Here is a 14,155-nt window from a genome sequence, read left to right as displayed (position 1 = left end):
TGCAACACAACGTCATGGAAACAACCCTCAATAACCCCCAAAAACCTTTATTTTCTGCAATGTTTGCCCGACAAAGCATTAGCATAATTTATGCCAGACAAATGGCTTTGTCCTGCACTCCAAATCGTTAAGTTGTCTCCCCTTTCCCAGAAGTTTTTGGTCCCACCCTGGGTCATCACATCCCTGTTCGGTTTCCCAGCAGCCTTTGGCATGTTCCCCTTTCTCCAAACTTGTTATAAAGTGACGGGGCCAACGCGTTGTCATCATTGAAAAAGACTGACTATTTTATTGACATGTTCAAGACAAAATGGCTGACAGTATTGTCTACTTGTTACAATATGTTGTGTCCTTAAACAAGGCACTCAACCCTAAAATAAATTGCTTCGTCCTCGTGTCTGAGACTGATGTGATGAGGCTCCTCCATTTCCCTTGTTCAGTCGAGTCTGTGTCTTTACCAGGAGAGACGAAAGAACCCACCAAGTGAGAAACTTGAGTGAGAGAGACCACCTCTGGCCCAAGACCGAGTCACCCGGCAGTAAATCTAATTGGAGCCTAACTGTTGTGGCACTAAAAAAACTCATCCTGCCCTGGAGGAAGAATACTCCCTGGAGGGAAATACCCCTATTGACCATCTCTGCCTCTGCTCTGGCATATAAATAATCATGAGACTTATAAAGTGCTAAAGTCAACTGTCTTTAGTCACGCAAAGCGCCTTACATTACAGTATAAACTCTCTAATAACTTAATAAGGAAACCCTCGGGATTGAGAAGTGCTATCCTTATTACTAGCGAGATGTCCTGATTAGAGAGGTCAAATTGAATGAAAACAACTAATATGGGACCATAACTAGTGTCCTTAGTAGGGAGGTTGTCCCTATTAGAGAGGTGTCCGCTAAGGGAGATTCCAGTGTTACCCCTGAGCTATTGGCCTGTAGGCCAATATATTCATACAAGTATCATACAGAGGTTCTGGTACTTGCACTACACTTAAAACTACGTAGACATGAGTCAAAAAGGCAATCCAAAAGTTAAGGGTTGGTTAGTCCAGGATAATTATTTTATGGGTAAAATGATAGTTGTAACATGAAGAAGGAGCTTGGTACATCTATGATTTTAGCCAAAAAAATAATTATCCTGGACATATTAACCCTTCACTTTTGGTTTATCGGTACCTTTTTATTGTCTCGCCCTGTATATCTATAGAATGGACCTATATGTGAGATAATGAATAAACCTTTTAAATTCCAGATGTAAAGTTTGAGCAAAGATGACAGGATATTCATAATAGCGCCATTCTCACCAAAGACGAGAAGACATGGAGAACCAAGAACAGCCATCGCATAGCGGCCAGAGCCTCTGGCCCAATCACAGCCAGGGAAATATTCAGGAGGTCACTGCGGCATCAGTATTCGCCACATCAAGCCCACAGGTGGCGTACACGACCCAGTCGTCGTTTGTGAGTTCCTTCTCGCATGGTCAGTTTGTTGACGGCCAGTTCCAGCCTCCGACGACCATGTATAGAATTGGGGGACAGAGCTATCAGATAGCTCATACTGGACAGGATGTAAGAACTAGTTCCCAGTACAGTAGAACCTCTCTAATAATGACACTCTCGGGACTGAGAAATGCTGTCCTTAATAGAGAGGTGTCCTGATTAGAGAGGTAAAATTCAAAATTTCCAATTGCATAAATCCTTACTAAATACTGTATATAAATTTTAGCATTGCCATTGTTAAGACAGACAAATACTATAACTAACTTGTTTCAGCTTGTATGCATATCACTGCATTACAGCAGTGTGTATACATGTGTAAAAACTGCATTTCTAATTCTATTTTCCTGGACCACCAGTGATTATGAACAGCGTAGCTCTTTAAAGAACTAAATGGTAAGGGCCGATTTTCAACCTCTCTCCAGGTATACCAGCCTCCCCACTCTTCTTACGAGAGAATCTCCCCAGTCGAGGAATACGCAGAGCCGTCAACGACCACTGACACTTTGCAACAGTTCCAGCACTTACCTCCAGATGGTGCCTCACAGATGATCAGTGTACCAGTGGACAGTACGAACTTGCAGAGGGCTAGTTTGGTAAGTTGACACCTTGGGTGCCCAATGACGTAGATTTACGTCTTAACGTCCAAACGTTCGGTGCCCAATGACGTAGAGCTACGTCATCGGACAGGGTGTACCATCGACTGTGGCAATTGTCTCTTTGAAATGATGTAATGAGCACCATCTAATGAGCTGATCCTGAACCAATGGGATTTCCTTACTTCAGTATTCTCTGTGCGGGTTTGGGGGTCTTGGAAGGGTTTTTGTTCAGATGTGAAAAATTGGGATTTTTATCAACGCTCACCCATTTTGAAAAAATCCAACAAAAATCGTTTTCATCAATAAAACCCAACATTGAAACTGAAAGAGCACCTGTATGAGAATGGGAATTATGTATTTACCGGTAAACAAATAATTCCCATTGTCCCCAATGTTTTATTATCCAGGGCTACCCAATGCAAGTCCTTCTTGAAGATGGGCGTCAGAGCAGCTCACCGATCGTAAACCGCGGCATGTCGCCAGATGAACACATTGCAACTCAATCACCGATGTCCATGTCTCAGGGCCAAGATCCCCAGCTGGTTCATAGTTCTCGCCTCATCGAAGTCGTCCAGGCCCAACCTGGGCAGGGATATTCGCCGATACCTAGTCCGAGGTTGTCGTTGATGACGTCGGGGTCTGGGATGTCAACACTACAGTATGCGACGCAGTCGGATGGGCCTTCCAGCTCGGATGGGACTGGACTGGTGTGTATAACTTGGGGTGTCAAATTTCCGATTATTGGCAGATTTCAGAGCTTTTCCTCTCACTTAATACTAAATTTGAGAGCTGAAATTGAAAAATCGCCATCTCCACTCTGTGTGGATCTTCAAATTTCCAAAATTTGACCGAAAATAAGCATTTTAAAGGTGTTTTTGTTGAAGTGATTGTTGATCAAATGACAAAATATTTACAAGAAAAAAAGTCAGATTTCTTGCCACAGGCTAAAATCATCCTTGAAAAACCTCGAGTGTCAAAATACCACTTACCAGACTTAAACTTAATCAGCATTATGCTATAATTGAACAAAGTCCATGTTTATGTTTGCAATTTCTGTCCTTGAAAATGACTTCAACTGGCTAGTCGAGATTGAATACAAAATCAAAGATGGCCAGGAAATCGACAAAGCAGTCTGTTCTATCAGCCTGGCTCTACAGGAATCGGTCATGCAGACGTCCATGAAGGAAGGGCCGAATAGAATCTTAGGCGCCATTAATAACCCGTTACTTATTTTACAGGTCTCTGCTGAGCCCACTGACCAGGAGACGGACCAAGCCGTCAGTTCTATCAGCCTGGCCCTACAGGAATCGGTCGTGCAAACGTCCATGAAGGCTATGCGACGAATGGAATCTTACGGTAACGAGCCTGACACGACCCAAACTGACAGCTCTCATCCTTACGAGAAATTCAACTCACCTCACGGTACGTTTGACTTTCAAGATTTTTCGTCGTTTTTTGCCCAGCAGTTTTTTTCATTTGGAAATCAAGCACATGGGATGAAAGATCATGAACATCAACATGGCGTTGTGTTAAAATCTCTCTGTGCAAATAACAGTCGCTGAACAATAAGGTTTGATCAGTGACGTTTGTTAGGTGTATTTGAAGTGTCGTTGATTTGTCAGTGAGAAGTGAGATATTGCACAGGAGGGCGGGAATCTTGGATTCACATAAGAGACTGATTCGGCATGTTAAAATGTACCCATTTTAAAAATTTCATCGAATTTGAAAAGAAATTTGATCGTGTGGTTACGCACTGAAAATGAATTCAACAATGCCTTTCTGTAAACTGATACACAAATACTATCCATGTGAATACCAAGTTTTAGCAAATTTGCATGCATAAAGACTGCACTACAGCCTTGTCTTTTCAATTTTCCGGGACCACCAGTAAAAACAAATTACACAGAACAGTATTTCTTCAAAATCCTTCCATTTACGACTTTAAACTTTTCTTTGAAAATCTCACCATTTCAGACAACAGCCAAGGTTACATCCCGCGAGGTTTAGACGATGGAAGCCAGGATCCGAACTCGTTGGGCTCGACTATCAATTCGACAACATGCACTGCACCGCAACCCTCAACCTCACGGTCGATGGGGCAGCTGCCGTACTTACACGACGGTATGCAGGATAACGACCTCGTCTCCAGCCACGGACGTTTGTCCGCGACCCTGGACACGACAACGGGAGCAGACGGTAGGAGTATGAAATATTTCTGATGAATTTTGAATACTGGTTGTCCACTTTGTCACTTTTTAAAGGGGTACGCCATTAATTACTGGTGGTCAAGGTAAATAGAAATGCACTTTTACACAATGCCGTGCAGTTCTTATAAATACGAATTATTGAAGTTGAATGAATTTTCAGATGTCCTGTTTGGAGAAGTCCCGGCCCTGCTGGAAGCCATTTTGTATGAAAAACCAACATATCTCATGCCTGAGTTGTCCCTTTAAGTTTTCTTTAACCCTTTGTTTTCGACTCTGTACCTTCAGGTCACAGCCACCATTTAAAAGACATCAGCCGCGACCTCGTCCTCGTCGACGACTCCCATAGCGGTGACGTAGGACTTGACAGTCTAGAATTCCATCATTTTCGACGCGATGCGCCGATTCGGAAGTCTATCCGCATTAGCACGACCCTGGACGGATCCCAGAAACCCCGTGCGAAATATGTGCCCGGCCCTTACCGGACTGATGACTTATGTAAGTGAAGAGTATCCAAGTTGGTTTTTTCTCGATCTTCTCCTTCTGCTGCAATCCGAAATTTCAGATGCACCAAAGACAGTCGGTTCGTTTTCGGTAACTAAGTCAACTGTCCAAGAGAGTTCCACCATAGAGCCCAAGAGCTGTGTGGTCAGTATGGTGTCCTTTGGCCAGTATTCCTCTCTATTCTTCATCCGGGAGCAGGTCTGAAGCCCCAGAGCCCCAGAGCTGTGTGGTCAGCTTGGTGTCCTTTGGCCAGTATTCCTCTCTATTCTTCATCCGGGAGCAGGTCTGAAGCCCCAGAGCTGTGTGGTCAGTATGGTGTCCTTTGGCCAGTATTCCTCTCCATTCTTCATCAGGGAGCAGGTCTGAAGCCCCAGAGCCCCAGAGCTGTGTGGTCAGCTTGGTGTCCTTCGGCCAGTATTCCTCTCCATTCTTCATCCGGGAGCAGGTCTGAAGCCCCAGAGCCCTAGAGCTGTGTGGTCAGGGTGGTGTCCTTTGGCCAGTATTCCTCTCCATTCTTCATCAGGGAGCAGGTCTGAAGCCCCAGAGCCCCAGAGCTTTGTGGTCGGGGTGGTGTCCTTTGGCCAGTATTCCTCACACAGTACACCATTCAATACTTTCCATAACTAATTTCACTGTTTTTAACATACAATTTCAGGGTGCGAGGAATGTCAGCAGTCGTATTCCAGTGAATGCCCGCATCACAAACTCACTCTAGTATACGACAAGGTCGTCCTGTCTCGGGCGTGGGCCAGCCTTCCCCCACTCCTACAGATATTTCGATTGGGCGAAACCACGGAGCTTGGCGTGTTTGCGAAGAGGACGATTATGCCGATGACGCAATTTGGACCGTTTGTAGCTGAGGTGGTGAAGGAACGAATGTCTGTAACAAACCAGGGGTTCTTTTTACAGGTAAGATAGTTTGATGTAAATATTGTGTTGAGAGTTGACGGTCTATTTGGACTTTTAAAACCACCTCTTCTTTGGGGTTTGAAATTGAGGATTTTTGTTGCCAGGTTCGACCTGATGAACATGTGGACGAAGGGAGCCTTGATGGGGTTCCATTGAGAAATTCCCGAAAGACTCGCTGATGCGATTGTTTCGACATTGACGGAGGCGGGGAAGGGCGTTGTGTTGCTCAAATGAAAATCGTTTCAAACCAGAAATATTTTGTTCGTCGATTTTTCAGATTGATAACTACAAGGACACAAATGAATCCGTCTACCTCGAAGCAACAGACGAAAACAAATGCAACTGGATGATGTTCGTACGTCCGGCGGAAAACTACGCCGAACAAAATCTCGTCTGCTACCAACATCAACAGGACGTATTCTTCACAGTGACGAAGGAGATTGAGGGGAAACAGGAGCTCAAGGTCTGGTACGCGGCACATTACGCCAAAAATATCGGCATGAAGGTCCTGTACCCCACGGAGGAGGATATTCAGGGTAGGTGATGACGCCAGCAAGCATTTGCAGTGTCGTCTGCCATCCAACCTTTCTCAAAAACCTCATACGCCCTCGCATGAGTTGAGGCGCCAAGCACTGAGTCATACAGGCGCCACGCTAGTTTTCAGAACCTAATTGTAGGCAATCGGACGGCCGTCTTTGAACTGAATGTGGCCTCGCCAAACAAGTGAGAAAATACATCCTTTAGGGCAGTCCCTTGACCAAAGAAAGTGTCACAGTCGGCTCTCTGCCTGAGGTAACAATACATTGGGTTTATTTTACGTACCCTAAAGGAAGATTGTACCCACATTTGGGGGGGGGGGGCAATATTTAAGATCTAGAAAGATGTTGGTGATGAAAATAAGCTGGAAAATGCATCAAAAATTTTGAAAATAAAATTATGCGAAGTTGAAAAACGTTTTGCCCCCCAATTGTTCCCTCAATATGAATCGTAGCTGACACCCTGCACAGCACTGCTGCTTTCGAATAGAAGTTTGATGCCGTTTGAATGTCGAAGAACCTAAACTTTTGTAATATGATGCGTCTGATTTCAGAAATGGACGAGAGAGAGAATAAGTGGCCGTGCTTCGATTGCAACCGGAAATTCCGATCGTCTGCCCAGCTACAGAATCACTTGCTGGAGCACGAGAATGATGGCGAGGCGGCCGCGGGGAGTGCCGAGGATGATTTGAGCAGCGGCGAGGGCAAGGGGTCGAAGAAGAAAGGTTTCCCGCTCAAATCGAGCATTTTGAAGAAAAAGGTCTCAAAACCTAAGGTACGTCTGAGTAAAAAGTGATATCGCTCAGTCATGTTTTTCAACAAACTTGTTGTTAGGCGTGTTGGACTCCAAAGGAGCCTAGTGGTTAACACTGCTGGCTACCATGCAATAGGGCCCGGGTTTGATTCCCGGGAGAACCCAGGATTGTACAGGAGCCTCATAGCCTAGAGGTTAACACTGCTGGCTACCATGCAATAGGGCCCGGGTTTGATTCCCGGGAGAACCCAGGATTGTACAGGAGCCTCATAGCCTAGTGGTTAACACTGCTGGCTACCACCCAATAGGGCCCGGGTTTGATCCCAGGGAGAACCCAGGATTGTACATGAGCCTCATAGCCTAGTGGTTAACACTGCTGGCTACCACGCAATAGGGCCCGGGTTTGATTCCAGGGAGAACCCAGGATTGTGTAGGAGCCTCATAGCCTAGTGGTTAACACTGCTGGCTACCACGCAATAGGGCCTGGGTTTGATTCCCGGGGAGAACCCAGGATTGTACAGGAGCATCATAGCCTAGTGGTTAACACTGCTGGCTATCACTCAATAGGGCCTGGGTTTGGTCCCGGGGAGAACACAGGATTGTACAGGAGCCTCATAGCCTAGTGGTTAACACTGCTGGCTACCACGCAATAGCACCCGGGTTCAATCCCGGGGAGAACCCAGGATTGTATAGGAGCCTCATAGCCTAGTGGTTAACACTGCTGGCTATCACTCAATAGGGCCCGGGTTCAATCCCGGGGAGAACCCAGGATTGTATAGGAGCCTCATAGCCTAGTGGTTAACACTGCTGGCTACCACGCACTAGGGCCCAGGTTTGAACCCAGGATTGTATTTCTGGATGAACCAGCATGGCTTTCAAGGAAGTAAATTCCTGGCTCTTAGTCTTAACAACAAATTTGAGGCTCAATATGAGATAGATTAATGAGTGTCTGTCGGACAAGACTAAAAGGTGTGGTCCCTTGTACCTTAGTGTCCATGCCAGGGCAAGTAAAAGATCCCACATAGGTGGACAGTAGCCTCTGGTGGACTCAATACCTCCGGCAAAATCCCATAGGGTTGTGATGCCACTATACGAATTAACCCGCCTTGCTAAAAAAATTAGGATTCTATACCTGAGTTTGTCTTCGGAGACGACTTTGAAGCAGCAGAACATATATCGACCCTTGAATCCCTCCTCTGAAATTTTTCAGCATGATGCCTTACTCAACTGGAAGAAGAAGAAGAGCATGTTTTACCTTAGCAAATTAAAACGTCAGCAAAGTGAGGCGTCCAAACCAATGAAGTCCTTATTCAAGAAACGCGAGGGCGAAGGTGAGGGTGGCGGGAACGAATGGGTCTGCACGCATTGCGATTTGACGTTCGATAATTCGAATTTGCTAAATCTGCACACGCTAACTCACGCGGCGGAAGACGTCGGGCTGGAGGAGATCAACAAGCTAGCAGGAGTTGCGGTTTTCCCGACCGATTTTACTGGTGCGATTGACTCGTCGAGTGGGGAAGTTGAGTTGCAGCTCCCTCTGCAGGAACCTGAGGAAAACGTTGGAATATTGTCACTGGAGGCTGAAACGTCAATGGAATGTCCGCTCTGTAAGATGTCGTTCGTGTCGAAACGAGAGCTGATTGAGCATGCCAGCAGTCATGGGAAGACTAAGAAGAAAGATGTCGCCACCAGTAAACCGTATAAGTGTAAGTTTATGACCTCTTTCGATAAGATTTTGAATCAGAAACCAAGAATGTTAATCGACTTCAGAAGTTAAGTACCAGAATATTGTTTATAAATGAAATGAAATGAAATAAAATGAAATTTATTGGCCAAAACACAATCTTTGTATGACTAGAACTTCTCAAACCGTCAACATTCAGATTTTGATTCGTGTAACAATTTCGTTGTAATCGTGTTGATTTGTATGACAATTTTAAGAGGCTTTTATGGCCAGGTTCTCGTGGAATTTACAGTGTCACATAATGTAGGTTTACATAGAAGTCGCACAACACAATACAGGTTTACATAGAAGTTACAGCGAGACATAATGGAGGTTTACATAGAAGTTGCAGGAAGTTACAGTGACGCAAAATTCCCAAAGGTTTACATAGAGTTTGCATTACGTGGCACAATACAGGTTTACATATATTTACATGTAGAACTAAGTCACATCATCATGTAATTTTACATAGAAATCATGTCACATATTGTTGGTTTACATATATTTATGAGTCACATAGTGTTTTAACTCCCTGATTTCATTTGCAAATTCTGTTTCCTATCTCTGTTAGGTGAACATTGTTGGAAGTCGTTTAGCGTCCAGGAGCGTCTGACGAAGCATCTGTTAGTGCACGGAGACGAGGACACGAAGCCACTGGAATGTGAATACTGTCATAAGAGGTAACTAACGAGTAGTGTCGTCAGGTTTATGTACAATCATAAGAGGGTGGTTACGAAGGATATTTACCTGCCGCGTTCTGTCTATCTTTCTATCAAACAAATTGACTATCTGACAACCTTTAAGTCCTAACTGCATCATTTTAGAATATTGAGTTGAGAGCTGAGCGTCAATGAGGACATTAGTAGCTCTATAAACAACATTGGGGATTGTAATATAAGTAGGAGGAAACTGGAGACCCGGGAGGAAACCTACGTGTTGAAGAGAGTCACCCTGTCTATCACATGAGTAGACTGGGACCGACCGGGAATCGAACCCGGGACCTCAGAGGTGACAGTCGTGGATGTTTCCACTGTGCCACTCCGACAGCCCGATCTGCACCATTCTAGCCATCTTTTTAAACGCGTTGATCACATGGGGACCATTTAGCCCAAATGGCCTCGTTTAAAAGCAACTTTGACAACTTGGATTTGTTTACAAATCCCCTTTGGCACAGTCCCTTCTGTTTTACACCTTCAGGTCTAAGATAATCAGTATTGCCTGTTTGTTGATTCAGATTTATGAACAACTCTGCCCTTTCTTGTCATCTGAAGACACACTCGGAAAAGAAATACTTCGAATGCCCCATCTGCCGTCAAGGATTCGACCAGATAGCTGCGCTCAAGACTCACACGGTCGGCCACGAAGTGAACGGTATCTACACGTGTCCGGATTGCCAGAGGCCGTTTGAGGATTACCACCTCATCCGGAAGCATATCCGGGCGTTCCATTCGGACAAGAAGTATCCGTGTCCGGAATGTCCGAAGATATTCCCGCGGCCGGATAAGCTGAAGTTGCACATGCTGCGGCATTCTGATCACCGGGAGTACATGTGCGAGAGTTGCGGGCGCCAGTTTAAGCGCAAGGTAGGTCAACGCATTTTCAGAAATGTGGTTCGTTAAAAAATGTGCCACCTTGGGTTTTCAAACCAAAAGCCAGGGAAAGAGTCAAGGTGTATTAATATGCAAGACCACCCCAGAATCACTGCAGAAGAAGATGACGTTTTTTTTTGCCGAATCTGACATTTTCTTTGTTTTGGTTCCAGGACAAACTGAAGGAGCACATGAAGAGAATGCATACGGCTGAGCGCGAAGCTCGCATGATTAACCGACCCATACGCCCCGGAGGTTCAAAGAAATTCATACCAAAAGTCTCGCCCACGGACTACCATCGCTTCATCTATAAATGTCACATGTGCTTGCTGGGTTTCAAGCGCCGAGGAATGCTCGTGAACCATCTTGCCAAACGGCATCCGGAGACGAAAATCGACGCCGTACCGGAACTGAATCTGCCCATTTTGAAAACGCAGCGTGATTATTACTGCGCGTATTGCGAGAAGGTTTATAAGTCGAGTTCGAAACGTAAGGCACATATCGTCAAGAATCACCCCGGGGCTGACCTGCCGTTAAGTTCGCGTAAGAAGAGTATTATTCAAGAGATACCCGGTTTACCGAATCCGACCTACTCTCAGGCGGTCGGGAGTGTGACTACGGTACCGCATAACTGCACGTTTTGCCACAAGCAGTACGCCAGTAAGGCCAAGCTTCTGCAGCACCAGCGCAAGAAGCATTCTGGGATGGTGCCACCGGCGCAGCCGCGGCGCCGGACCGGTATGATCGGCGAAACGGTCCTGGAGGTCAAACTAGACAAAGGTCAATTTGATGAGAACGTTGACATCCAAGCAGCTGACCTCCTCACCCAAGCGATGAGCGAGCTGACGCAGACCCTCACCGACAATAACCGTCAACAGCAGTTTGCGGATTTCCAACTCGCGTCGCCGAGGATCGCTCCAGGTGGCGCCACCTTGGTTCAAACAAACGTTCAGCCGGGTTCCTCAACGATCGATATATCGCATCTCGGTCAAGCTTTAGTTCATGCTGCGCATTACCAGGTGGGGCAGCAAGGACAACTAACATCAGTCGCGTCCAATGAAATACAGCCGGGACAGGCGACCGTTGTCTTGTCAACGTCCGTACCAAATTCAAACGTGCAGACGATCACAGTTCCGACGTCTGCCCTGCATTCACTTGTCCCGAGAACTTGGACGAATGCAACACAGTTCCAGACTTTCCGATAAATTTGTTTACAAAATCTTGAAGCGACGTTTACACTGGTTGATTAGGCTATTAATGAATTGGCAAGGCCATGTAAATTAATTTATTGTTTCTCATCCTAACTGTTTCTCGAGAACAATTTAGTCCCTAAATTGCTGTTGTGTACTTTTGACAGGATCTGTTTGTGGTGATATGGAATGAAATATAGTCTTATTTATGTCCGGGTATTATAATTATATATTTGTATAAAAAATAGATTATGCTCTACATGTATTTTAGGATGTTGGAACTGTCTCATGAAAATTCATTGATTGTCTGGAGCAACTTTTTGTCTGGAATTTGATTAAAATGTTTCTGATTTATGTATTGTCACCCTGGTGAATCTGCGCCCCCACTCTCTACTGGCACGTCATATCTCCGTGGAGGAGTACGCCAGTTCTCCATGGAGGAGTACGCCAGTTCTCCTTGGAGGAGCATGCCAGTTCTCCGTGGAGGAGTACACCAGTTCTCCTTGGAGGAGCATGCCAGTTCTCCTTGGAGGAGCAAGCCTGTTCTCCATGGAGGAGCACATCAGATCTCCGTGAAGAAGCATGCCAGTTCTCTGTGGAGGAGCATGGCAGTTCTCTGTGGAGGAGCATGGCAGATCTCCGTGAAGAAGCATGCCAGTTCTCTATGGAGGAGCATGCCAGTTCTCCATGGAGATCAGTCTAATTTTGCGGGAAAAGTACCAAGGCACAAGAAAACCTGATTGATGGATTACTAAAAAATTAAGATGAAAAAATGATATTTCGAATGAAAAAAATTTGATTGGGTTGGGGTGGTATAAATTTACTTTCTGCGTCCCTGGATATTTTTCTGTGAAGTGTTCGCCTGTGAAATGTAATGTGCCTCATCATGTCTTGTCTAGTATTTGTATTTATAAATCTTTGGGAAAGATGATGGTGTCGAGTCTTGGAATCTTATTGTACTGTCGTTGTAAACCACATATTTGTCATCTTAAAATTGTCGGGCTAAACTTATTCCTTGCTGAAGATAGCCCCGTGACCAAACTCCGTCACGGATGACAAAAATCAAATTGTTATCACACCAGGTGGAGGAAGCCACTGCCACAACAAACCAGCAGCAAACAAAAGACATAGTCACGTATCACATGATCTTTTGTTCGTTGTGCCTATATTTGGTTTGTTTAGACCGCGCAGTGGCTTCCTCCACCTGGGCCGACCGAATCAAAACACCGATAGCGCTAACAGGGCCTAACAGAGAATAGTGTAAAGCATTTAACCATTACACTATACTCTGTTAGGTCCTGTCCGCACTATCGGAGTTTCAATTCGGTCGGCCCTGGTGTAAAAGGGTCTGGAAGGCCCCGGGCAGTGGCGGCTTTAGCACCACCACCTGGTCTAATGGTTTAGGCTACTGTGAAGCATATCTCGCATATCGTCCTGGCCAAATGTATTAACCATTAAATTTCAGTAGCAAACTCAATACTTAGTTTATAAATAAGTAAAAAAGAGCAAATTTACCAAATTTTAGTTTTGTACTGATTTCATGGTTTCTTGTATCATTTGATCTAGTCTCTGGTGCTGGGCACAACATCATGTACAGTGGAACCTCCCATAGCGGACACCTCTTTATTAAGGACACCCTCTCTGATAAGGATACTAGTTTTGGTCTCAAAGCTGTTGTTTACATTCAATTTGACCTCTCTAATCAGGACACCTCTCTATTAAGGATAGCACTTGTCAGTCCCGAGGGTGTCCTTAATAGAGAGGTTCTACTGTATATCTTGACAAGAGGTTTGAATTATAGCATGTCTTTTGTTATTGTAAATAAATAGTATGATTTATTCAAAGTACTCTCGTCTTCTCTTCATTATTTTGTCAGTTTTTGGAGAAGAAAAAGAGGATAACAATGTACAGCGGTCATTCTTCATAACTCAGACTCCCCATATACAGTCCCAGTCACAATTGACATACCCTCTGCTTGGCAAAACTACACACAACCTACGCCACAGTGCCTTGGGTATGCAACCTATTCACTGGTTGCGTAGAAAGACATTTTTGACAAAGACGCCAGGGCCAAAACAAATGTACACACTCGGAACTCATCAGTAGGCCTAAGCAAACTACGGACAACGCCATAAGCGACTGACCCAGTGTTCCAGGTGAAATGCAAATACATGTACATCTTGGTTGTAGTGTTCATTCAGTCTGTGTGCAGACTGCTTAAGTCATGTTTACAAGTACCTTGCCCATAACATTTGCACACTAGGGGATATCAGTGGCGATAGACGAATTGGAAGAAGTTTGTTTCGGCACTGACCAGTCATGTGTTTCACCTTGAACAAAGGACCGCCGTGTCTCTAGGCATTGTCCGAAGTCGGCTTAGGCCTTCTGACGTGTTCTGATTACGCGCATTTGATTTGTTTTTGGCGCAGATTCGTCTCCTTTGAATTCGTCTTTTTCTTGCATCTCGACATGCTCGAGTGGACTTGAGAAGTTTATGGTTGCATGATAGCCTTGTCTGTGACACATTGGACCCATGGGGATATACTTAAAATTTACGATGGACCCCTTGCCAGATACACATAGATCACGGCAGTCAAATCCTTGTCGCACTTCAAATCTCTACCAGAAAGTCAAGTGCGTTTTTTAACAAAGAAC

The 14,155-nt window shown here is 45.0% G+C and overlaps 1 protein-coding gene across 1 annotated transcript; it reads left to right on the top strand.

The window, feature by feature from the left end:
* Nucleotides 1-1,226: 1,226 nt before the first annotated feature.
* On the top strand, nt 1,227-13,300 carry LOC135502382 (PR domain zinc finger protein 10-like). Its single transcript, XM_064795174.1, has 13 exons — nt 1,227-1,564; nt 1,918-2,088; nt 2,499-2,798; nt 3,330-3,513; nt 4,066-4,287; nt 4,584-4,793; nt 5,455-5,708; nt 5,986-6,244; nt 6,799-7,019; nt 8,209-8,704; nt 9,293-9,401; nt 9,956-10,304; nt 10,484-13,300. The coding sequence occupies exons 1-13, from the start codon at nt 1,316-1,318 to the stop codon at nt 11,513-11,515; spliced, it is 4,056 nt and encodes a 1,351-aa protein (XP_064651244.1). The 5' UTR covers nt 1,227-1,315; the 3' UTR covers nt 11,516-13,300.
* Nucleotides 13,301-14,155: the final 855 nt, after the last annotated feature.

The sequence above is a fragment of the Lineus longissimus genome, chromosome 18 (assembly GCF_910592395.1).
Source record: "Lineus longissimus chromosome 18, tnLinLong1.2, whole genome shotgun sequence".
In the NCBI taxonomy this organism is placed as follows: Eukaryota; Metazoa; Nemertea; class Pilidiophora; order Heteronemertea; family Lineidae; genus Lineus; species Lineus longissimus.
This window is presented reverse-complemented; position numbering and strand designations above follow the sequence as displayed.

Excerpts from the sequence above, each read along its gene's own strand:
- LOC135502382 (XM_064795174.1), top strand. The coding sequence starts at position 1,316 with ATGGAGAACCAAGAACAGCCATCGCATAGCGGCCAGAGCCTCTGGCCC. Across the intron at positions 2,089-2,498 it reads ACTTGCAGAGGGCTAGTTTG|GGCTACCCAATGCAAGTCCT; the intron begins GTAAGTTGACAC and ends TTTATTATCCAG. Across the intron at positions 4,288-4,583 it reads CACGACAACGGGAGCAGACG|GTCACAGCCACCATTTAAAA; the intron begins GTAGGAGTATGA and ends CTGTACCTTCAG.